General features: G+C 42.3%; 1 protein-coding gene across 1 annotated transcript in view; it reads right to left on the reverse strand.

Annotated features, from left to right (window-relative positions):
• LZTR1 (leucine zipper like transcription regulator 1) overlaps window positions 1-25,033 on the reverse strand; it is a 37,989-nt gene that overhangs the window by 8,281 nt on the left and 4,675 nt on the right. Inside the window, exons 7-14 of the mRNA XM_050715351.1 lie at window positions 24,530-24,587; window positions 23,791-23,930; window positions 22,594-22,795; window positions 6,167-6,277; window positions 5,283-5,375; window positions 4,203-4,298; window positions 2,939-3,122; window positions 954-1,123 (exon numbers count right to left, since the gene is read on the reverse strand). Of these exons, the coding sequence (XP_050571308.1) occupies window positions 954-1,123; window positions 2,939-3,122; window positions 4,203-4,298; window positions 5,283-5,375; window positions 6,167-6,277; window positions 22,594-22,795; window positions 23,791-23,930; window positions 24,530-24,587 (1,054 nt within the window). The remainder of the gene's footprint in view (window positions 1-953; window positions 1,124-2,938; window positions 3,123-4,202; window positions 4,299-5,282; window positions 5,376-6,166; window positions 6,278-22,593; window positions 22,796-23,790; window positions 23,931-24,529; window positions 24,588-25,033) is intronic.

A 25,033-nucleotide genomic window follows, 5' to 3' on the forward strand; every position in this document is an offset into this window, starting at 1 on the left:
ACGTTATTGGCACCGGGTCCACCGATGCTGAGATACTCAGTTCTTGAGCTTCTGGGCACCTGATGGCACCACGGTCCTATGCACCAAAGGCTGTGCCAGCATCTACATAACTGCTGCTGACTCTGCTGCTGTTCTCCTGGATGCCTTTCCTTTGCCCAAATCCAGTGCAAAAAGAGTGCCTGAGGAAGTCCGGATGCATTCTGGCTTGTCTAGCCCCACTCCAGTTGTAATGGTCAGCTTTATGGCCAAGTGATGGGCACAGGCTGTCCAAATCGGCACTGCATGATCTTGCACTGACCCTTGGACTTCAGTGGAGGAACTTCTTTGCAGCTTTAAGCAGGATTGGCTCTGGCCACTTTTGGTGAGAACCAGACCATCACAGCAAAAGCATGGTCTGAAGCCTTGGGGTATCAACTCTGCCATGTGTTTCAGCAAGTGCCTAAAAGCCCTTGGTCCCACTAGATGGAGGTGGGGAATTGCCCACACTAATTTATTAATTTATTTAATTAATTATTAATTTATTAAGTAATTAAATTGCCCATAAAATACATTGCTTTTCAGAAGAATGTTTTCCAGATAAAAGCGTGAGAGCTGTGTTTAGTTTTTCATCAAACCAGGTGAAAGAACCTGTTAGCAGGCTCTGCATTAAACAGTGGGGCCAGAAAATGCACTGGTTCCATCTTGCTGCAGGGAGAGTGAAGTGAAATGAGCCAAAGTCACCCTGCCCTGTTTATCCTACAGGACAGATATGTAAAAATATCAGACACTTATTGAAAAAACCTACGTAATTGTCACGAGCTCCTGCAGTACAATCCACACTAGCATATACCCAAGCAACTGTAATTATAGGGAAGAACAGAATTTGCAAAGCTGACAGGTTTTGCAAAACATTAATTACATCAAGATTTTTTTTTAATTTCTTATCAGTTACTTTGTATGCAAAATGTGATTACCTTTAGTTGATCCAGCTGAAGCTTGTTAGCATTTTCACACACAATGAGCACATTCTGCAGATCTACAGATGCTTCAATATACTGAAGGCAGAGCTGTTCCAGTCGAGAGAGCTTGAAGTTTAAGGCTAGTTTGTACACATCCATAATAAGTAGCACGTCCTGCACATGACCTGAAATCACAACAGATAAAACGCCCTTTCATAACTCTAGAGAGTTCACAAAACAAAAAGAGACACCTTTCTCAAAGCATTTCTTTTGCATCAACCTGAGCATTCAAAACAGCAGAACAGGCAGCGATTGGTGAAGTATTTTTACAGAGAGAAAAATTCCATTGCTGCTTAGACTAAATCAGAAATTGGTACTAAAAAAAGAAATGAGTGGTCTTTCAAAATGGAGGCATGAAACAGCCACCCTGAAAGATTTTTTGGACAAGGATTTTGTGACAATCGGGAGCACAATTTTTCAAGACCCTCAAAAGTCTCTAAACACGCTGCCAAGCTCCTAAACTAGCAGTCAGTTTTTCCGAAGTGTTCAGTTACTGACAGTTCTGTTGAAGTCCTTGGTATTTATGCAGTGTTAGCAATCAGTTCCCTGATTTCAACAGGCCCTTACCACGGCACGCTGTATTTATGCACGTACAGATCTGAGGTTGCTCTAGAAGAGAGGGCTGAAGGCAGAGGGGCAGCAGGGACCCAAGCTGACCACTGCAACGGGGCCGCTGAGAAACCACCTCCAGGAATAATCCTCCACAGCCTTTGCCTTCCTCACAGGGGATCTCAGGCCATCTGCTGTAACTACTTTTTGATAGAGAAAAGCCTTCTTGCATGTTATTTGGCTTCCCAGTGTCTAATAAGGAAAATCCCATTTGATAGGCGTGCCAAGCGTGATTAGCTCAGCCTCCGAAGCGATCCCCCAAGGCACTAACCTCTGAACTATGGGGAGCAACTAGGAATATGTAAGTCAGGACAGGACCATTGGAGGATCCCAGCAGACCGGTAACACTGCAGAAAGGTAAGCACCAGGGAGAACATGTGATAGGCTGGGGAGAAGGGCAAGAGGCTGCCTAGCCTGTAACAAAGGGAAAAGTTCAGTGTGATAATCCCTTGTTTGGTCTGGTTCTGTCCTGCGATGAGCGTACTGAGGATTAGTGAACCAGCTGAGAGCAGGATCTGGCAATGTCAGCAGAAGCCAGTGAGAAGGTTCCCTCATCCCCATTAATTAGGCTCTGCAGGGAAACCTTTGGGACAATTGCATACAAATTAATATTTTACTGAGAATTACCCTTTCCAGAGTGGATTGAAGCTGAAGCAAAGCTCCAGTGTTAGGGTAGATGCACCTCAGTTTAAATGACTGTGCCACGTGGCTGCAGTTTCCCTAGCCCCTCCAGCTGGAGTTTCCTCTGGGAACTGTGCCACCTCCCAACAGACCTCATCACTAAAACAAGGCCGTGAGTTAGACTTGCTGTGCTGAAGCTGAGATCTCTGGCTATTACTTCCTGGCCTCCAACTGCTTATAACTCAGTGATCTTCAAAGAATGCATCTAATGGGCTTCTTGAGGCATTCCTTTGGGTCGGCATTTTGAAGAAATGATAGGTATTGGCTTGCTCTGCTTTTCAGTGCACCCTCAGTTTGCAATGAGCCAAAACAACAGCAGAGAAAGGAAATAACCACAGGATGCATGGTCCTCCCAGACAGCTTGTGGTAATGTTCAAAACACCATGAATTTGTTTTTTTGTTTTTTTTTTTCTTCCATCTTTTGGAAAGATCACTAACCAAACTTTCCTTGATGTTTGAAGATAATCAGGAAAAAACAGAAGCACTGGTTAGCATGCTTTGATAGAAATTTGCAATATATATATAACTTTTTAGCTCAGGTAGGTCATTAAGTGCTTTCGTTTTATCCACAAATACTTGATTCTGCTCCATATCAAAATGAATGTTCGCTCCTCAGTTGCTAGCATCTTGTTCTTATCCTGCTGTCCTACCTTTGCGAGGGTATTTTATTTTGTCCGTATACAGAAACTGCATGAGCACCTCGAAGGGCTGCGCTTCAGCCTCTCGGATGGGCACTTCCAGCAGTGGCTGCAGGCGACACAATTTGACATTCCCACCAATCCCATCCTTCTGACACGTTGGATGTCCCTCGTCTTCAATATCTTGCTTTGATTTCTAATAAGACAGAAAAAACACTGAAACATGGCAACGGTACTGTGTCAGCCAGCACACTTTACTAGCGAACCAAAGGAAAGATTTTTCTCATCACTGCATAATTTTCAAGACTCAAGACCTCATTATCTTCAAGATTATCTCCAAGATATAAATTAATTCATACACATCAGGGACTTACTGTTTGTTCCATGCCACGTGACAAACACAGATGAGAACAAATGTGAGCTCCTGGATAAAGCTCAAAAGCAGGACCTCGGAAAAACGGAATGAATTGCACTGAGCTCACACCTGCCCCGAGCAGGAACAGCATCTCTCCTTGCAAAGGAAGAAGGAAGATGCAGGACCAAGTTCCTCAGATCCCTGCCTTGCAAAGTCAGAGCTCAAGTGCTGCACAAGAGTATTTTAAGCCAGTCTCTTACTTTTAAGTTTCACTGTGACTACCTTTTCCATTGAAAATGAAGGGCTGTGGGGTGGCTAAGCAATTAACAAAGGGGCAATGAGGCATCCATGTCTTATTGTAGGTAGTGTGCTACCAGTTGCTCAAGAACAACAAAAAGTTTTCTGCTGAGAAGTTGTAAGTAACATTAACAGACAATGCCCCATACACACCAGACCGACTCCAGAAAAATCACAAAGCAGTAAGGTAAAAGAAACAGAGCCACACTCAAAACCTTAATCCTGCCATCCCTCTAATCTGTCTAATCTTGTAGGCCATCTCCAATTCCATGCAACCTTTACCCACCCCAGAATGAGGGGTATGTGTGTCTCCTTAGGCACATCCCACAAGATAAGATCTTAGCTAGGAGAGCTCCCAGGAACCACAGCACCAAATCCAGATAACTGGATTAACTTTGGCTACTCCATGTTATGCTCCTTGCCTACCCTGAAGCACATCCAGTAGCCTACGTTAATACTAATTATCCTCTTTATTTTACTGGCCCAACAGCACCTTAGCATCAGATGCTGCTTTGCTCCTACATCTGTCTCAGCAGGCATTATTTTTTTCCTAATAACCTTATTTCCAAAATTGGGCGGAATAAGTACTACCTCGCCACAAGACGACTGTTCTGAAATACTCACTTGTTTCAACCTCTCCCTCGCCTGTATGATTTTCTTTTTCAACCACTTGCAGCGAGCTGTAACAATTGCAGTATGTCCTCGGACCCGTTCTTCCTTCTGCCAAAGGGAGAGGAAGAACACACATTAAACTTTAATTCCCAAATCCCATGGTGGTGGCAGATGGCAGCAGTAGCAGAAACCTGGGCTGTACTCCAGGTTACCATACATTTAGTTTAGGTTAGAATGAAAGACAACCCTGCATCTGCTCTTCACATCCAGATGAAATTCAACACCTACATTCCCTAAAGGCTAAGCAATGGCAAACACCGCTTGGAAAGAGTCTTTGTTACATTGACTGAGTGGAAGCTGTTGTATAGTTTCAGTGACATGGACCTTTCTTCTTATCATTACATCTGATTTCACTTTAAATTTTTCTTTTCAAAACAACGGTATGCTTGTTTGCTATTGTTCTTCATAATCTATTTAAACTGTTCTTCAGAGTATCTGATCTCTGTAAAGTCTTTTATAACTTTTTACCAAAAAAAATAATGCAGATGAGTTCAGATTTCTCAAGTTTTTCTTTGAAAAACACATTCTTTTTACAATTTAATAATTGTTTTCATTACTAGAGAATGAACAACCTTCCTCTGTGCAGCTTTTTCTCATTCTATTTTATTTCAGTAATTAAAAATGACTCCTGAAGCGATATCTGGATCTGCAAACAACTGCCTTGCTCTTTCCAGGGAATAGTTGTGACCTCAGAGTACAGAGGTCGTTAGTATCACTTTCAGACTGCAATTACATGTAACGTGCTCTGATAAATTCAAGTTATGTCTCAGTGACCCAAGGGTTTTCTTAGTTTAAAGGTTTCTTCTCCTTTGCAGTGTTATAAATTTACCTAGATTAGTGCGATTTACTAAACCAGAAAGACATCACTTACACCAGCGACACTGCTCTTAAAAACTACATCACCAGAGATTTTGGCACAATCATTGCACAATTTGCTTTTTCCCAGCAAACATGCTACACACACAGTCACACCCCTCTTGGGACCCCCTCTTCCTGTCAAATCCAATACCATTTTCACTAAAATCTACTCACCTCTCCCAAAACAAACTCCAAGTCACTGAACTGCCTGTTTTCCCATAGCCTTCCGTAATCTTCATGTAGAGTGCATTTTGGGTAACAGGAAAACTAAAAAACAAAAACACCACAAAATACATTTTTGTCTCTTTCAATTAAATATATCCAGAAAGACTGTGGATGCTTACTACCACTGTATTTTCTTACTAACTTGACCTCAACACAGTATATAAGGCTACAAAATATCAAGCAAACCACATGCAAAGGCTTCCTCTAGGCTGAGAGCAATGAAAGGTAACAGGGTAGCTTACAAGAAATGTGTCTCATCGTGGTTTGCAGATTTCTGGATTTGGGGGGCTAGGAGTCTCACCTGCTTCCAGAACTTGTCTGAGTCCTACGCAAAAAAAAATAAACTTTCTATTGGTGGGGGGCATTGATCTGGTGTGAGTATTGCAAAATGAAAAGTTTTAAATTCCCACATTCACTGGGGTCTGCTGTAACAAGACAAAACTTCAATACCGAATGTTCCGACTTAAGAACCCTGAACCAGGCAGTATGTGGAGAACAGCAGTCAATTTTCAGAAACATCCTCACAAATCCTCTCTGATACTCACTATTTGTCAGAATAAGTTGTCATGACCTAAGACTTTAGAAGGCACTGGAGAGCTTAGCCTTACCAAAAAGTCTGTTCAGAAGATTTTAGAGATACACCTTAATTTTTGACAGCTGATCTGAAAATGCAAAGGCTTCCTGTAGGAAGGATGTGAAAGGGGAGCCAAGAAGCTCGCAGTGAGCCAAACCAGAGACTCCTCTGTGTCGGGAGATGGAAGCAGGACTCACGCAGAAACGATGTGAACATTCGGTCTGTTTACCAGTGAGTTACCTGCAACCTGTACATTTACCTGGAACCTGTACATTTCTCCACTTCTAATGTTGTTGTCCACCGTCCCGCCAAAGATGTACATAGCATCTGAGATAACAGCTGCAGCATGGAAAAGTCGCCCACTGGGTAACTAGGGAAAGAAAAGGACAAAATACGTGAGTGAATAAATAAAAACATCCTTTTTTCTCCCAAGAAAAAGGGCCTGTAAGTGATCAACAGAGAGAAGGGAAAAAAATCTTCGTAGCCTAAAGCAACATGACCGCTTGCATTCTAAGACTGACATTTCTTTTATTTTAAGATCGTTTCCTTGAACACACTTGCCAGTCACATTTAGAAACATCTGTTCATTACACCTTCCAGCAGAACTGTACATATGCAGGGCTCTCCATATCACAACTGTTACGAAATACATCACTTACCAAAAACTATGACTCAAAGCTAAGTTTTACATAGGAAAATCAAACACGCTTCTAGAGACAAACAGATTCGGAAAACGTGTTCTATAGATAAATTTAGAGCTTATTCTGGGCATTGTCTGGAACTGAAAAGGTAAGTGTGCCCCTTCCCTGCAGCCCACCGAGGCAAAGCCACCCAGCGGTGGCCCAGCCTCCCTTCCGCAAGGAGCCTGGCCACCACTAGCCAGACCCCCAGGAAGCAAAGCCACCCCACACTGCCCCAGCTGCTCGTAGGACCGAGGGACTGAGGGATCACACCGCCTCATCCAACACATGCTTCACCCCATAGATTTCTGAAGTGGGAAGGAGTCCCTGCAAGTCAAACCTGCAGTGGTCCTCTTACCATGTTTTTCTTTCCTATTTCTTCTGAGGTTACACAAATGGTACTGGGCGAACCAGCACATCTCACTGAGATATCTATATAAAGTCTTTGAGTGGCGATAGTAACTTTTTTTCCCTAGTTTGATCAGGCTTGTTATGTTTTCCAGGCAGCAAATCTCATTAAATCTTTGCCTACTAAGTAAAAAGCCCTCTGGTATGAGAAATCTTCTCTTCTTGTACATATTTATAGACACCACTCAAGTAAACTCAAACATGAAACAATATTATGTTTATCTGGAGAGGCATATTTTCCATGAAGCCATGCTGACTGGCATTTTTCATTACCACCAAATTATCCCTTTCACCACAGCGTCACACAATGGTCTCATTCAGCTTGCTGCTCACCAGAATTTGCATGACTTTTTCTTTTCTTCAAACTACAGCTTGCAGGGATCCAATCCCCCATACGGCAACTAGAACCTGTATTTTTAATTCTCAGGTGTACAGCCACGGTTTTGCTCGCTTTATGTTTGTCTGCACCAGTTCAGCAAGCCATCTAGATTGCTCTGGATAAACAAGATACCTTCTGTCTCCAGCATATGTCATGGATACATCATTAAAGAACATTTGAACTTAGTGCTAAAAAATACTGCTACGGGAAGATTACTGAATAATATTGGTCTACTGGTAAATTCCTGCTGGGCACCCATTTGATATGTCTCCAGAAGAGGATGGTAGTGCTGCAAATATAGTCTGTTTTCTACAGCCAGCATTCACTCATACTAGTAATCTCATTTTTCAGTCAGTACATCTTATTTAATTAATCAAACATATTATATTAGGTTAAAAAGACATCAGTGAGTTTATCAACCAAAGCTCCAATCTCGTTCCAAAATATGAACTCTGCTTGCCAAGACCTATTTTTACAAAACCAGATGAGCTGCCATGAGTTATATTGTATTATCTTTCTTGAAACTGGCTCTCCAATCAAAAAACAAACAAACAAAAACAACAACAAACAAACGAACAAAAAAAACCCCCCACACAACAAAAATCAACTGTCAGAGATCAAATGCAGGCCACCTGGCTCGTACTTATACAGGTCATTTTCCCTGCCTTTTTTTTTCCTCAAATAAATGATACTTTAGCTTTGTTTTTAATCTAAATAATTCTTTAATACCAAAGGATTTGCTTCTAAAAAGTCAGCCATTACGTTTAAAAACCACTTACTTTTTTTTCCAGACAAAAAAAACACTATAGCATTTTCACAATCGGTACCAGAAAGGAAACATGAATCATTTGAGTATTTAATCAAGTAACACTTCACTTGCTAGTCATATCATATTTAACTCAAACAATCTGTAAGGAACACTATAATGATGACTTTTCTTTTGTAATGGTTGGTACCAGAGCGGTCAAGTAAGCAGAGCCTTGCCATTTACTAATTAACTTAAGCAATCAACACAAGCCTATTTTTTTAATACGCATGTTGCATTTTTAAACCGAGTACTAAGAGAAATGTACATATTGTAGGATAACCCAGAAAAAGGAAGGCCATACACAGTTCATCAAAACATTCTGCAGCCGAGGGGCTCGGGATATTTGCTTTGCTGAATCGGACGAGCAGAATTCGAGCCAGCCCAGAACTTCGCGCTGTGCCTGCAGCCCTGCTGAGCGCCCAATGCCACGGCCACGAACTCCCAGGACCGAGGCTCTGGCCACAGAAAATCAGATGCGGCAGGTAGTTACCTTCCTACATTTCAGTGCGTGTCATCAACAATTTGGAACAACTTAACTGGGGTTATGCTGGACGTTCCATCACGGGGAATTCTCAGATCTAAAAAGCCCGTTTTTCTAAAATCTGAACGTACCTCACCCAGGAATTACTGACGGAGCTCAGATGATGTGCGTGGCACAGCCCAGGTGACTGCATCCTAGTCTCACCTACAAGGAAAGCAGCTCCTACACCAGAGACCTGGCGTTCCCAGTCATCCAGGATGACAGAAAACATCACCTGCCCAACCTCAGAGGTGAGAGGAGGGCTCAGGCACCGCTGGAAAACAGGGGCCATGGAGAAGAATCCTCGGGCTCTGCAGTCTCAGGGCTGGGTGCTCACGTCCTCCTGCACGCAGGGCACTAACCCAACATCCTTCCTTCCATTCCAGGAATGGAAAAGTAGTGAGGAGAAAATATTCAGAACAAAACGAATAAAAGCAGAAAGGTTCAAAGAGCTCAGGAGAGTGAACAGCTGGAGAGAGGCACGCCGGGCTGCATGCTCCCCAGTCCAATGCCAGACGCCAAAACATCCTGCCCTATCTTCAATCTTTTACTGGGAGACCTCCCAAGCTGACAGAATCAGCTGCTGAATGTGTTCAAGCCAAGTACAGTTTAAACAGAACAGGTATGAAATAATAACTGTTTTGCTAGCTGGGATGGCCAGAAAGCCTCCCAGCATGGGACTCTGTGGAGAAAAGAAGATGAGAGAATTTACAATATCTGAAACAGAGCCACAAAAGCTACGTGCCACGTTCGATGCTGGGATCCTGGAGTTGTGTGGCCTTATTTTAAGCAGCAGAGATAACAGCCATCACTCTGCTCACCGTCCACAGACTGTGTTTCACAGACCGTGCACAGGAGAAACCACGCAAGTTGTCCTCCCTGGGGCTGAGAGCCCGGCTGTAATTCAGGTAGTGCGTAACCTACTCAATCTGAGCTTCTTTTATGCAGGTATTTTTATACTTGGGTTTTCCTCAGTACTGAAAGAAGTCTCATCCCTTGTACTAATGCACACAGTCAAATCTGATTTGGTAAAAAAACAACAACAAAAAAAACACCAAGAAGGTCATTTCATGCAAAGGTGGGACGAGAATCAGAGTGTCTAATGGAGGAAACCTGTCTAAGACTGTGAAGGCCAGCACCGAGCATGACAGGGTTGCACCTACCGGACCACAATCCCTTGTCTGAGCCTGAATGAGAGTACAGAATTGCCGATTTTCAACACGCAATCACTCTCCTACAAGTAACTGGGTAGGCAGAAAAAGGTGTATTGTGTTTCTTCCTGTTAAAGCTAGTACTTGTGCTGCATCTTCTTTGCTGTGATTTAAGCATCAATGTCACCAACTCTTGTTCGTCTCACTAGAAACACAGAAAAGAGCTTTCCTCTGCTTTCTGCAGCAACTGTTCATGCATTTCAAAATACGTGCTTCACCTCGCAGCTCTCCCTCACTAGGCGTCTCCAGCTCTTTCAGCTTTTTGCTGGGGTCACGTTCGCTGACTGCTCTTACTGCTTTGCTAGGGATGCTCCTGATGGTCCACATATCTGAACATACATCTGCGCAAATAAAGGTGTGGTGTACTCGAACTGCCTCAGACAACAAAACTATCACTCAAATATATGGTTAGCAACTCCTTGCTCACAACAACATAAGCCAAAGTTACGGTTAGGAATGGCTGCTTTCAGAGGAACTAAGTCAGTGTAAAGAAAATCAGAAGTTAAGCTTTTGTCTTGCAGTGCAACGCATTCATCCTAATCTTCTTTTATGAGTCAACTGTCCCCAAACACGCTTGTGACATAAGAATGTGTTGGTTATTCTCATTTTGGTGTTGGGAAAAAAGCTCAAAAACTTCCCAGTGTCATCCATGCTGGTCTACCCTTTGAACCTTGCCCATCAGCTCCCACCTGGCTCATCACCCGTTCCAAGGCAAAGCTCCAGGCGCTCCCTCGCATGGAGCACAACCCTCTCTCCTCACCTTCCCAGCCCACCGTTCTGGTCGCATGAGCTATCTCACCATGTCCAACGAGGTCTGCAACTGCATGGCCTTTTAATTCCTCCTGTTTCTAAAGCCACGTTTGTGTAAAGGTAGCTGAGATGGGCTGCTTTCACAAGGACAGAGCCAGAACTTTCCCAGTCGTGTTGTCCACCAGATGCTTCCTCACTGTCTCCCATGCCTTCACTTTCATCAGATTATGACAACCCTTCCCTGAGGTAGCTTTGTGTAAATATTCCAGATAACAATGTTGAGAATTGCACTCAGGATTATGATGATAAAAGAGGCACAACACCTTACAGCTAGGCCTGGGTAAGGTATGCTTAATGACAAAGGTACACCAGTACACCCACCGGTAAAGCCCTCCTGGTATGACAACAGCTGCTACCTGAAACCAGCACGCTAAAAATACAACTTGAGTCTGGCAGGCTAGATAATTTATGCAAACTATAGTTTTTATTTGTAGTAACTGTGATTTCAGTACGGGTTTCTTAAGGGAGTTTCAGTAAGGGAGTTGCTGGTGGAACTTGGTTCACACCTGAATCCAGGCGGCTGTCGTCCCTCTTGCTCAGAGCACACACCAGACTGCTAAAACCGCAGGTGCGTTGCCAGTCTGAATATATTTGTCACCTCTAGGTTCCATACTTATCTCTCAATCAGCGTGATCTCCTTACTTTATTAGCAGTGCCTGACAGAAAGAATTTTAGATTCAATCCTGACAGCTCTCAAGATCCGGGCTGGCACCACTCCCCATGACACACTGCCCTGCTTCATCCGTCGAAGTGTTTTCCCTATTTAAGGTTAATGGGATTTGCAATCTGAGGTTCCTTTCAAGCTGGAATCTTTGCTTTCAAGAGCAGATCTCATCAGTCACCCTTTCTTCCCTTCCAGTATACCTCCCCATGCTGCTGCCATGATTTAAACCATCATTTTCAAAATGCAAGTATTTCAGAACTTTTTTTTTTTTTTTGGGGGGGGGGGGGGGGGCATTTCTTGCACTCAGAACTCATTTCAATACCCAGTCTAGACAGCACAAATTGAGAGCTTGTCCTGTGGCACTCCTCGGGGTTCTGATTTGACTTACAAAGCTGTGCATTAGTTCTGCTTCCCTCTGTGCTAGAGCCTAGCAATCATTCAAATAGTTGAGATTAGAGCCCTGAGCATCAACTCTGCTGCTGATTCCACATACTTTAAAATAAACTTAATTAAACCTGTGCAAACCTCTACATAAACTCATTGGTTTCAATTTTAACCTCACCAGGAATACATTCAGCTTTACTTAAAGTCCTTAACGAATTAAGTTGAATCAATGTAAAAGTAGAATTAAATCAAATGAATAGTTTTCACTCAGGGGTCTATAACAGTTTTCTATAAGCAATTTAGAACTCATGTGCAGAGTTGAAGCTTAAGTGGTTCTTAGATTACAGCTTAAGGTGAAAAGTCTCCAGATAAATTCAAGGAGAAAAAAAAAGGAGTGGAGGAGAGAAAGTATATATAAGACCGAAATTTATTTCTCTCTCCTGGAATAGAATTTAATTTGCTTTTTTTTTTTTTTTTCCCCACTTCTGTATGTTTCTTTATTCACCTCTGAGTCTGCTGTGGGTGGCTGCTTAACTGTTGTTATGCTGAAATCTAAACCAAATACATGCCGAGATTTTTTTAAACCACGTTCTTCTGAGGGCAAGGAAGGAGCTTCTGGGGCAGATACTCTCTCAGCCACTTCTGCATGGGAAACCTGGTTATGAGATTTAAAAATGGTAACATGTAAAAGTATAGATGGGAGGCATGAGAGACTGGACACTGAGCAGAAGTCCCCCTGCAGCTGAAGCTCCAAAAGATCATGCCCATATATCCAGAACATCCAGAATCGGTCCAGAGAAGCATCAGAGTCTTGTTTGCAGCCTACCACTGTGACTGAACAATTCGACAGATTAGCCATGTAGTTTGCTTATGCTTTTTGCAACAACAGATGTACACAGCAATTAAAACCTTAAGCATTAATTCCTTTTTGTCTGCCCTCTTCCTCCACTGGCTCTTCGTGAAAAGCTAAGGATTTTCTTTATTGCAATCAGGAAGAATTCAGATCATGAACAAAGATGGCAGAGAGGCAATATCTCAGATATTCCCATAGTCGGAGACCGATTTCCCAAATTTGGCTTGATCAAAAAATGGCACAGACGGAGCACCACAAAGAGACAACCTGGACCTCAAGTCAAAGCTAGCTAACGTGTTGGGAAGAGGACACAGTAAAACTTTTTCTACAGCTAGCAACAGCCAAGCTTGCCTGTTACGCCACACGTTGGCTGCTCCTTGCAGCCAAGCGCTCAGCCGGCCCTACTCGTGGTCCAAACGCAGCTCCTCGGTACTTCTGTCAAGAAATCTGGGTTAGTTACAAAAGTTTCTATGAATCTCTTCCAAACTTTGTCATGGTAAGATTCCTTCTCTTGGCCGTGAAGAGTACATTAGCTATATATACTGTTATTGCAGGCTGGGAGTATCTGTGTTGCTTCCAGTGTTTATCTCGCATCGCCTATTCATTTCTGAAAGCATTTCTAACATTTTCCATCCTTTTTCAGAGTGAAATTTCAACACTATGGGCAATATTAGGAAATAGCTAAAATCAGATCCACTGCAGCCACATTTCAAGGCTCTTCTTTCTCATTCTCTCAGCTTCTCAAACGCCATCCTGTATTTATAGGATGCATTTCTAATTGTGTAACTTCTGTCCTCGCCCCCATATGCGAAAGAGCACTTATTAAACAAGCTGATCGTTGCGCTGAACTCCAAAGCCCACATCTCTTTCGCAGCCTAGGGTCATCGATGAGTATCCAGTACCACTAACAACTCTAAGCCAAAATGAAATAAAAAGACCTAAAGCCATCAACAAGCAAATCTGGTGAACCAACATAAAGATAAAAAAATAAATAAAAATCTTTTTTTCCTCTGAAACTGGAAGAAAACCATAAGCTCCAACAAGTCCAAATAGGAAGTCATTACTAGTAGCTGATTACACTCAAGAGATGCTTCTGCACTATCATACTAGGCAGCAGCATAAAATGCTCAAACAGATGGGCAGACAGAGCTTTGGATGTTTATTAAGTTCAAGGGGATTTCGGGACTAAAAATATTTTCACATGCTGAGTGCAGAAAATCTATAAACTTTCCAGGCAAAACTGGAACAGAACCATTTTATAGTGAATTTCAATAGGTCAGAGCTCTGCAAATGTGCAAGGAAGTAGAATGCAACTGCTGAATTGCTTTGTTGTGCCCTTCCTTAGAAAGTCATTCCTTTCTAAGGAACAGAAGTTATTCCTTTCTAAGAATAAGGCAATGGACTCATCTGTCCTAGACAACGATGGCTTATGGGACTAGACAGTAAACAAAGTGCTGTTTACAATCCACGAAGTACCTATCGCTTTTAAAACCCTTGCAAGATGTTAACCTAGGAACACAGCTTGGGTAAAGGCTTCTTTCGCCTTTAAGCAGGGTCAGTCAGCTAACCACAGGCTGGTCAACCCCAACTTCAGTCCCGAGAAGGTTATGGGGCAAACCCTCCTGGAAGCTACTTCCACCACATGAAGGAGATGACTGGGAACGGTCAGCAAGGATTTACCAAATAACTCTTTCCTAACTAATCTGATTATCTTCTGCAAAATGCTGACTGGCTTGACAGGTTAGAGGAGGGCACCACATTCTCAGCACACCTGTAGCCGACATCAAATTGTCTGCAGTGGTTGAAATGCTCGAGGCTGCTTTTCAGGAGGACTTATCTAGGGTGGAAAAATGGGCTGATGGTTGTCTCATGAAGTTCAACTAAGGCAAATGCAAAGTCCCGTCCCTGGGACAGAATAATTCATTGCAATGATACAGCCTGGGGACTGTCTGGCTGGAAAGCAACTTTGCAGGAAAAACCTGGCAGTCCTGGTACAGAACAAGCTTAACAGGAGTGAGCAGTGTTCTCCTGCAGGGAGGCCAACAGCATCCTCAGCTGTATCAGCAGACATTTAGCCAGCAGGCTGAGGAAAGTCATCTTCCCTCCTGTGTTCAGCAGTTACGAGATGTCATCTGAAGTACTCTGCCCAATTTTGGGCTCTCCAGTACAAAAAAGGCACTGACCTACTGGAACAAGTCTAGTGCAAGGCTAACGAGGTGATGGGGCTGAAGCGCATGATGCGTGAAGGCTTGTTCTCTAAAGAGAAGAAAATTTGAAGGAGATATCTTACTGTCTGAAAGTACTGACAGGAGGAGTGCAGAGGAGACACTCCTCTGCGAGGTGCCCAGTGGAAAGACAGCAGGCAACGGACATAAGTTAGAGCATGGGAAATTCTGACTTGGTATAAAGGGAAGACACCTATTACCATGATGGTGGACAAACACTGCAACAGGAGCAGGAAGAGGCCGTTCTTAGAGCAGGAAGATCGCTGTTCTTAGAAACACACAGAACTCCACTGGGCAAGGTCCCAGGCGACCTGCCCTAAGCGAACGTGCTGGAAACAGGAGGTTAGACTCGAGAACTCCAGAGGTCCCTTCCAACCAACCTGCTTTTGTGATTTTAAGATTCCCTCCCATTCTTTAACATACTCCAGGTATGAAACTCTAGCTAAGCTCCTGTTATGATGGAAATTTAATTTATGTCTAAGATGGAAATTTAGCTTTTCCTTTCCCCTCTTATTTTCCTGACTGTACCATACAAGAACACGAGGAATTAAAACTCTATCACGGATACCTAGAAAGGGCCTCATTAATGGCTGTTTCCATTCCTCTGTCCCAACCAGGGTCAACAATACATATTTCATTCCTCAGAGAGGTTCATTTAACCAGTTCTTAAAGATTTCCAGCAGCAGCTTTCTAAAAACTTCTCATGAAATCTTCAACACTGCAATTCTGTTAGTAAGTTGAAAAATTTTGTCTGCAACCTAAAAGTTGAAGACCATGATGAAGAAACTGAAACACAGGATAAAGCACTAGATACAAAAACAAAGTCATAAATATGAGTAAGCTTGGTGTGATATCAGCTCTTCCAGAGATTTTGTAGTTGTGGTTGTGGTAAGTAATAGGGGACGGGACAGTGCACATGATTTGATATTCCACTCAGCTGAAAATGAGATTTTTTCCACTTGATATTCACTAGAGAATACAGCATGGAAACTGAGAGCTTAGTTCTTTAACAATAACATTCAAACACACACCGCTATCACTGCAAAGGTTGGAATATAAGCCAATCTGTAATTTACTTGAAGATTACTCTACTAATACTAAACTCATTTTCTTTTAAAATAATTTCTATACATACGTTGCAAAATTGAGAAAGTAGTCTTAACGTATAAATCATCAGAGAGGATTAGGCACAGTTTAAAGAGCAAGCGTTGCCGAATCCAATGAACACGTCTCAAAGGCCCGCATACTGCAATCTAGCAGCAGATTACAAAGATCAAGTGACCAAACACTTGCTTCTTTTTGGAACCCTGATGTGTATTCAAAGATCAAATTACTGTAATTGTACTTCTGGGATCTCAGTTTGACTTCTTGTATAAAACAACCTACAAGACTTCCTTGAAGCAGCACTGAAGCCTTTCTTTTAGGAAAACTTTCTCTTTAGAAAATATCACAGCCTGTTTTAGAAGTAGTGAAGAATGTACCAAAGAACTCTGATAAAATGTTCCAACGAATCATTACTCTCATTCTTCGCTGTACCTGTAAACTTTTATTTTCTTCTCTTTTTTTTAGACTGAATATTTCCAGTTTCAACTTGAAGCCACTGGATCTTGCCTTATATTTTACCAATAGATTAAAAAACCTCTAGTTTCCCAAGTAGGCCAGTGAAGAATTAATTTCCTAAACTTTCCCTATAAAGACTATGCTTCACAGCTGTTTTACTATGCTTCCCAGATTGTAATCATTTTCAGATTTCTTCTCTGAACAACCGCCTTGATCTGTAAACACAAGATGGTAAGATATACTGGAAGATTTATCTAAGAAACACAAGAGTAATGTATTTATGTTACTAAATGATGCTACGCTGTGTCAGCTGGTAGAGCCAAGAATATCATTAGCACTTCCAGCCATTTTACATTACAGGGAGCTTGTCTCAGCTACCCACAATGACTAAAGTTTTTAAGTCATTGTTTCCTAGGATACTGTTACAGGAAACAGTTAAGCATAGACCACATATCCTGTTCTTAGATATGTTTCTTTACAGACATACTGAAATATGTCGTTTGTCTGTGCCTACCTTAACAAGAAATCCAAATCACTGGGTGGCCTCTTACTTTAATCATTAAAACTCCAGACAGTTAGAAAATACCAGGGGGAAGCTGTGATTTCCTGTTTTCTTTCAAGGTCATTGACAAAAGTTTTAAATAGTGCGACAACAAGAAGGGGTCTCTAAGGGACCTAAGCAGAATCACATGCAGAGTAACCACTCCTCATCCAAAACCTTAGTTAAAATCTTTCACTTATCCAGCCTTATATCCCTTTAACGTGAGTCATGTTAATACTGCATTGTTCTAGTTTCTTCCTGGGAAGTGAGCTACAGAAGTATATGCCTTCTGCCTATCATCCACATAAGCCTGAATTTTTCTTTCTCTGGGATAATTGTGTAAGAGCATGTCATAAACATCACTCAGAAAGGATATCAATGTAGACTTGACAAAAAGAAATCAAGGTGCATAACCATCTTAACTATAGTCTAATAACCATTTTTTAAAATAAATCACATCTTTTTCTAGATGTCTCTCTAGTTTACTGAGCACAAACTTGAAAAGGTCACTGGTATGACAATTTTGATTTTTAAAAAAGTATTTTCTAAACAGGATGCAGCCCCGAACACTACATTTTATTTACTATCATACAAAGCATCAGTCTTCTCTTGAGACTGTGAAATGCCAAATTTTATCTCTAATAGCAGCATATGATACCCTGGCAACTACGCTCACCACATCTGAAAGCAATGAGATCTTGTCAGGGGCCTCATTGCAGGAATTCAGAGTTTTGTTCACATAATAATGTTTCTTTTGCCTGAAGATACCTCAGCGGGTGTAACTGATCTCTGCACAGGGAGACTGTGGCAGACTCATCCACGGCAGGATGAGTAAGTACTTTTAATCCTTCTTAGCTGCCCACAAACCGTATCACAGTAATCCATCTGAAGAACTCCAGAACTGTGCCTCAAAGTAAGCCAGAGAAGGTTACCAACACATTAACCTCCTTTTTTGTTTATTAAAAAAAAAAAGTAAATCAAATAATAGAGCTTTGAAAGTCAGAACTGTATGGTGCTCTTGGCTTTGAAAGGCCTAATTGTGAAACTAAAATGTTCCACAAGCCAAGCATTAAGAAATTTCTCTTTTAACTTTAGGAAAGGCAGGCTGCTTGCTAGTACCTGCAGTCACTGGGGAGTCAATGGCAATTAGCCTGGTACGAGGGGAGCAACCCATACGCATTTTAACCTCACCTTCCTAACACTTCGTGACGAAGCAGAATTTTCTTCCTGTTCCTACAACAGGACCTTGTCCTCTACAATGCAGGTGGCTGTTTCCAAACACCATTTTTGATTCTGTGTGACTGCACTCACAAAAGTGCCGATGTGCTTCCCTGCCAGACCTCAAGCTCCCTGCCGTTGCCTGCAATATGCTCCTCTGCTCTAGTACGAACCGTGGCTGCTGCGTGCGTGCGTGTGCATCTGTCTGCTGGGAGGCCACTGCCTCTTCCCTCCTGCTGCCTGCCGATTTTTTGTGCTCTTCCAAGCTTCGCTAGAAAGGGAAGGGTATTTTGGGTTCAGTAGAAAAAATCAAGCGCAACAAAGAAATAGGAAAATCTATTTAAATTATTTTTAAATTCTCTGATAGCCCTATATAAAGGAAATCCAGCACCTCAAGAAGCTTGAGCAATGTTATACAGACAAGAAAGGACACAGACCTGATATTCCTCCAGCTGCCTTAGAAAAGAAGAACCACCAACTGTGAAAATCATCTAACAGAGAAAAGATGGAGAATAGCTCTGCATGCTCTGTAAAATACATATGTACATATATTACAGTACCAAGAAAAGGCCTGAGGAAATATGGATTGCAACTGTGCAGCTCAGAAAGCATGTCTTGCCACTCACTATGATTTCCTAAAGCGTAACAGAGGAGTTCCTGGTTTAGTTTTGAACTGCTGATCTCTTTTCAATTTAGGACCCTCTCTTCTGTTTTTTAAGTCATTTTCCAATCCTCCATGCCACAGCAAAGCACTGTCAACAATTCTGGGAGACCTGAGCATAGAACTAAAACAGGTCCACTGCCAGACTCATTTCCAGTCTTTGCTCTACCCGTTTAGAGAAAATGCAGAAAATGCAAGACTGTCTCAGTGCACCTACAGCACCTGATACGTGATAGCTGCCTGTCCTCAAGAACTGCTTCAACGTCCTTCATGGCACTATCCCTGTTAATAGCAAAATTGTGCTGCCTTCGCAAGGGCAAAAGCCTCGAGATTCCTGTCTTATTTTACATGTCACCTTCCACGTTGCCCTTACCAGGGTAGCAGGGACAAATGCCATTTCCACCTGACAGCCAACAGTTCATTTCTGTTATTGGCTTAGGTCTGAAAAGTCCAGATCACCAGGATCAGTCTGAAAAGCTTCTCAGAGCTGGCTCTGCATCTTAGTTCAGAGAACAAAGACAGAAAGGCAGCAGTGTCTGATATTCATGATGAACAAGAGTTAAGATCATTTGCAAACCACTTTAAAAATCACTACTCAATTAATAGATAAATCAATGCCATTCCCTCTTATTTTGAGCTCTGGAGACTTTACCCACTCAGTGCTAAAAGTCCAAAAGAAGAAAGAATAATGGAAATGCATCACATCAATCTACAGAAGAGGTGAAATTCAATTTTTCATATGAAAGTTAACCTGCTTACATACTTGCTCTAGCTGTGGCACTATTAAGCAAAGTTGTAATGCAGCACTTCTAAGACCATGTAACATCTTACAGAAAAAATACATAGAACCACAGAATCATTAAGGTTGGAGAAGTCCTCCAAGATCATCTGGTCCAACCACCCCCTACCACCACTGTCACCCACTGAACCGTGTCCCCAAGCACCACGTCCAACCTCTCCTTGAACACCCCCAGGGACAGGGACTCCACCACCTCCCTGGGCAACCCGTCCCAGCGCCTGACTGCTCTTTCTGAGCAGAAATGTCTCCTCATTTCCCGCCTGAACCTCCCCTGGCACAGCTTGAGGCCATTCCCTCTGGTCCTATCCCTGGTTATGTGTGAGAAGAGGCCGACCCCCAGCTCCCCACACCTTCCTCTCAGGGAGCTGCAGAGAGCAATGAGGTCTGCCCTGAGCCTCCTCTTCCCCAGCCCAAACACCCCCAGTGCCCTCAGCTGCTCCTCACAGGACTTGTGTCCCAGGCCCTTCACCAGCCTCGGAGCCCTTCTCTGGACACGCTGCAGGGCCTCGATGTCCTTCTAGGACTGAGGGGCCCAAAGCTGAACACAGCACTCGAGGTGTGGCCTCACCAGAGCAGAGTACAGGGGGACAATCACCTCCCTGGCGCTGCTGGCTGACTATTCCTGACACAAACGAGGATGCCGTTGGCCTTCTTGGCCACCTGGGCACACTGCTGGATCATGTTCAGCTGAGCATCGACCAGCACCCCCAGATCATTTTCCTCTGCACAGCTTTCCAGCCACCCTGCCACAAGACTGTAGCGCTGCATGGGGTTGTTGTGGCCAAAGTGCACGACCCGACAATTAGCCATGTTAAATTTCATCCCACTGGCCTCTGCCCATTGACAGATCCCGTCAAGGTCTGCACCTTATCTCTTTCCAAAAAAACCCTAAATGTAAAACTAAGGTTAACCCTAATAAGGACCCTAAAAAACACATATGGCGCCAGTTTCTCCCATCAAAAAGTGCTCCCAACGGAAGCCTTCGGGTACACCTCAGCTCCCTTGGGGAGCCTTTACGGTTGGGAGCACTGGCACCTTACGTGTTTTTTAGGGTCCTATGTAGGGTTACTGCAGGGCCTTCCTACCCTCCCGCAGATCGACACTTCCCCTAGCTTGGTGTCACCTGCAAACCTACTGAGGGTGCACTGAATTCCCCCATCCAAGTCATCCATAAAGATATTAAAGAGGATGGACCCCAACACTGTCCCCAATGCCATACAATCCATCCACCAAAAAAAAAATCAACTGTTTCAAAGGCCAAGATAGATTATGCTACTGTACACTAACAGAGGTCACCATCATCTCACATAGAAGCAGAAATAAAGTGTTGGGATAACATTGCATTCATTGTCTTCTATTTAATGGGATCTTTTTCAACGTAATGGGATTCATTCTGTTCACAAATATGGATGAGAAAGGAAATTTCAAGTTCAAAGAGTGTCCTGGGAGTAGTATGGTACGAGAGATTTACTGCCACTGTCAAAAGTCTTTACCAAAAGCCTATATAAACTTCAGGAAAATAATTCCAAGAAGTGATGTACTTATCATTCCAGAATGCATAAAATTATTTAGAACTTATTTAAAATGTCAAAAGTCTCTCAGATCTTGCAGTTAATCAGTCTTTTTAGAAAATTTACAATCACGTTTCAACAGTGCTTCATTGTCACTTCCTACTTCTGTGAAATTAGTCTCTGGACACCGTAGCTGCAGAAGAACCTTCAAAAGGTAACACACAAAACTAGCACAGACACCTGCCTGGGAGTAGAGACAGCCCATGAATAGAGTTTTGAAATACGGAGTGCCATATTCATTTTAGTAGGGCCTAAATCAGGCAATAGTGCCGTTTTACAACACTGCCAGCAGTTCTGCTCCTGAAAGTGATAAGCATGGTACTGTGAGGAACCAATATTTGAGGAAGCCTTGTCTGTCAAATAATAAAGGTGGTAGGCACAGAATGTTATCTACCTTCCCAAAGGTGGTCACATCTTTAAAAAATGGGGATGCCTTTTTACTGATGTCACGTTAAAATAAATCAGCTTCATAAAGCATAAAATAGGCTACCTTGAAATACTTTAGTCAAATAATTTTTCAAAATCAGGCCCACATCCATTGTTAATTTACAAGCGGTGTGTAAATGGGATTTTCCTATTCATGAAATGCTGAATTATGTATCTTTGTAAACAACTAAAATACAGTGCGGCAGTCAAAGATGTAAGCACCTCTGTCATACCAATTCTGGCAAAATTAGTAAATCTGCATTTGGTCCTAATCCATGTAATATTCATCCCTTTACGGTATAACCTTAATCTCCACAGTTCTGTAGAGAGCACACAAGCATCTAGGCATTTCTTCACAACCCATCAGCTAATACAAATACCCTAAACCTACTGCTAAATCAGCTGAAATATTTTAAATTGGCTTAAAGCCAATTGGCTTAAAGCAAATTCTATTAAAATGACCAAATACAGTCAACATAGCCGTTCCAACTCCAGGAAATACGTATATTAGTAGAGGCTTCAAAAAAACTATTTTTCTTTTGCATGCTGGGAAAGAGATGATTAGAGGCCACCCCATTTGCTAATATCACGCACTCAGCACTTCAGCTCTGCAGTGCCAGGTTATCTCAGAGACGAGCATTTATCAGTGTGCTATGAAAAAAGATGGACATTTTATCGCATAATCACTACCAGTCCACAGGGTGAGATTACTCTTAATCTTTGTCAGCCTGACTCACAACTTGAATTACAAGTCTTTTACGGTATTTCTTTAAACAGCAGTAAGCAAAGTTTTTAACATGACTGCAGAGTTAGAGCAAATCTGACTAACTTTCACAGGCTGCTATCCATAATCCTTCAGCTGCTTAACCATTAGTGGGAAGGAACTACTATTATTTAACTAAAAGCCTCTGTGCTTGTCAAAAACATGTCCGTAAACTGTCAGCAAAACCAAATGCCGAACGTTTTACCTCACTGTCTGGGCTGGGTTGGATAACCTCCCAGGTCTGAGAGTCCACGTCATAGCAGTGAAGTTCGTTGGGCAGCGTGTTGTCTGCAGCACCACCAAACACGTAGAGATGCCTGTCAAATGCCACCATTGTGTGGCCGTACCGCCGCTGTGGAGGAGGAGGGGAGCCCCGCAGCAAGTGCTCGGTAGGAATTCGTGTCCAGCTGAAACACCAAACATGAAACAGAGTGCGTCTTTCACATTTCTCTTCAAAGTCAGCTTCTCACTCTCACTCAGATTATACAAATTAAGAAGAGAAGCCCATTAGAGTTGTTACTGAACCCACACAACTACAGGCAACTGCAAACCCCTTAAACTTCTCAGAGACCTGCATCAGCTCCATGTTGCTAAACAGCTGAGAATGTCATAAAGACAACACGTCTCCTTAACCTAGACATGTTTATGTAAACCCCAGCAGCTCGAAGACCACAACTTGGGAAGGAATTAGTGATCTACTGTCACACATTTTAACAGCTAACCCTTCCAAGTAAACGGCAGCATTCTGATTATGTAGCACGTTTCGGCAAGGCATTGCTTATTCATGATGATAGCACTACTTCAGCCAAGGATTTGAGGCAGCTGGCTGTTGTTTCACTTGTGGTTCCTCATCAGCCAGTTCCACTGGTAACCAGACAGACCAGGTTTCCAGAACAGACCCTAAGATCTGCATGCCCACCTTACGGCATTCTTCTCTCACCGGAGGGGTCACATTTTCAGAGCAACAGTCAGCACTCCAAGCAAGTCACACTAAATGTCTCAAACTGAATACTCAAGATGTTAAAAGATACTGTGCTTTCACATTTCCTAACGATTCTAGTGTGAACTGGTATTTTACAGGACCTCTGTCTGTTTTTAATCAAGTATTCATAACAACTTTTAGGAAGAAAATACTTGGCATTTGATTCAGAATAAACTGAGATACATGCTTCTTTCTTAAAGCATATCTACCAAACTTTCTGTTCATTTGCTGAAAAAGCCCTAGCCAAAGCACATGGCAAAATACAAAGTCTCATTAAAACAGACCATATTTTATTTAATCTATCCTTGCTGGTCATAAGATGTAGTATTCCTCCTCAATAGCTTCAAGTACATGCATTCCTCAGCTTAAGTAGTCAAGGATTATGTGGATTTTGTGCAGCTTAACTGCAAAAAAACTTACATTTTTTCCTTGAATTCAAACTGGAAGAGATTATTGGTAATCTTTGCTCCACTCTGGCCAGAGAAAACAAACATCTTGTCTTTGCAAACAGCCACAGGAAAATTACAGCATGAAGGAGGGATCTCACCACTTTGTTCAATCTGAAAGATAATGAAGTACAAAATAAACAAACAGAACATTTTGTAGAGCAAAGCTACACATGTGGAGTACGCTTGTAGGAACGCGCAGGGCATCCGCACATAAGAGTACACGGTAGCAACGTTTGCAGACAATCAAGTCCCCATAAATTTGGCAATAGGTAATCAATTAATGCTGTGTTTACAGGTCTGCACAGACTAATTTTACCACGGATAAAAAAAGATGGGAGGCCGTATTTCTAAAGCCTCTGTCACTGCGAGGATGGGGATTCTCTCTGATCTTGACAGGCACCCAGCAAAGATTCCTGTTGATGGCAGTGGTTAAAGTGGGAAACACAGTCCTTTTTTAGAGGGGACATAGCAAAGCCAGCCCGGGCAGTCGAGGTCCAGCTCACGGATTCACAAGCAGAAATCATACGTTCATACATCGTTGGTGTTTTCCAAATACACAAACAAAATCAAACTTGAACTGCTGTTAAGCTGTGTGACAAATACATTCTGAAGAGAGAGCAATGCAATCTGGTATAGGAAATTTAAATTAATTGTGTGTGAAAACCAAAAAAGAAAAGTTATTTGCGTTATTTCAAATTAAAGCTTCTTACCTCTTCCCAACATGTTAGCTCTCTATCCTGTAGGCCAATTGTCCACATATCATTTAACCTGTGTTACAACACAAAAAAGTCGGACTGGAAACACTTTATGCTTTGCTATTTTTAGCTCATAGAATTGAAAAGACAAAGATTATATTTTATCAGCATTCCTTCTCCTGAACAGGAAGAATCTCCTGCTAGCAGAAAAAAAAATAATACAAACCTAAATTTCTAACTCTATATTTTATACCACCACCAGAGCCTGCTTTAGCATCTTTCTGGTTACATATACACAACAGTTAACACAACAACTCTGCTTGGAGCTTAAGGATTAGAATTTAATCTTCGGGATTTTTACAGAAATACCCGTTATTATCGTGCTTTCTTTCACCCATTCCTGCTAACTCCTGATACTGACCACAGTAATTATTTATGCGGCTGAATCCTACTCCAAACACATAAAAGAGGATGAAGTGAGTAACGTGACACATCAGAGGCTACTACACATCTGACTAT

Source organism: Cygnus atratus, chromosome 24 (genome assembly GCF_013377495.2).
Source record: "Cygnus atratus isolate AKBS03 ecotype Queensland, Australia chromosome 24, CAtr_DNAZoo_HiC_assembly, whole genome shotgun sequence".
NCBI classification, from domain to species: Eukaryota; Metazoa; Chordata; class Aves; order Anseriformes; family Anatidae; genus Cygnus; species Cygnus atratus.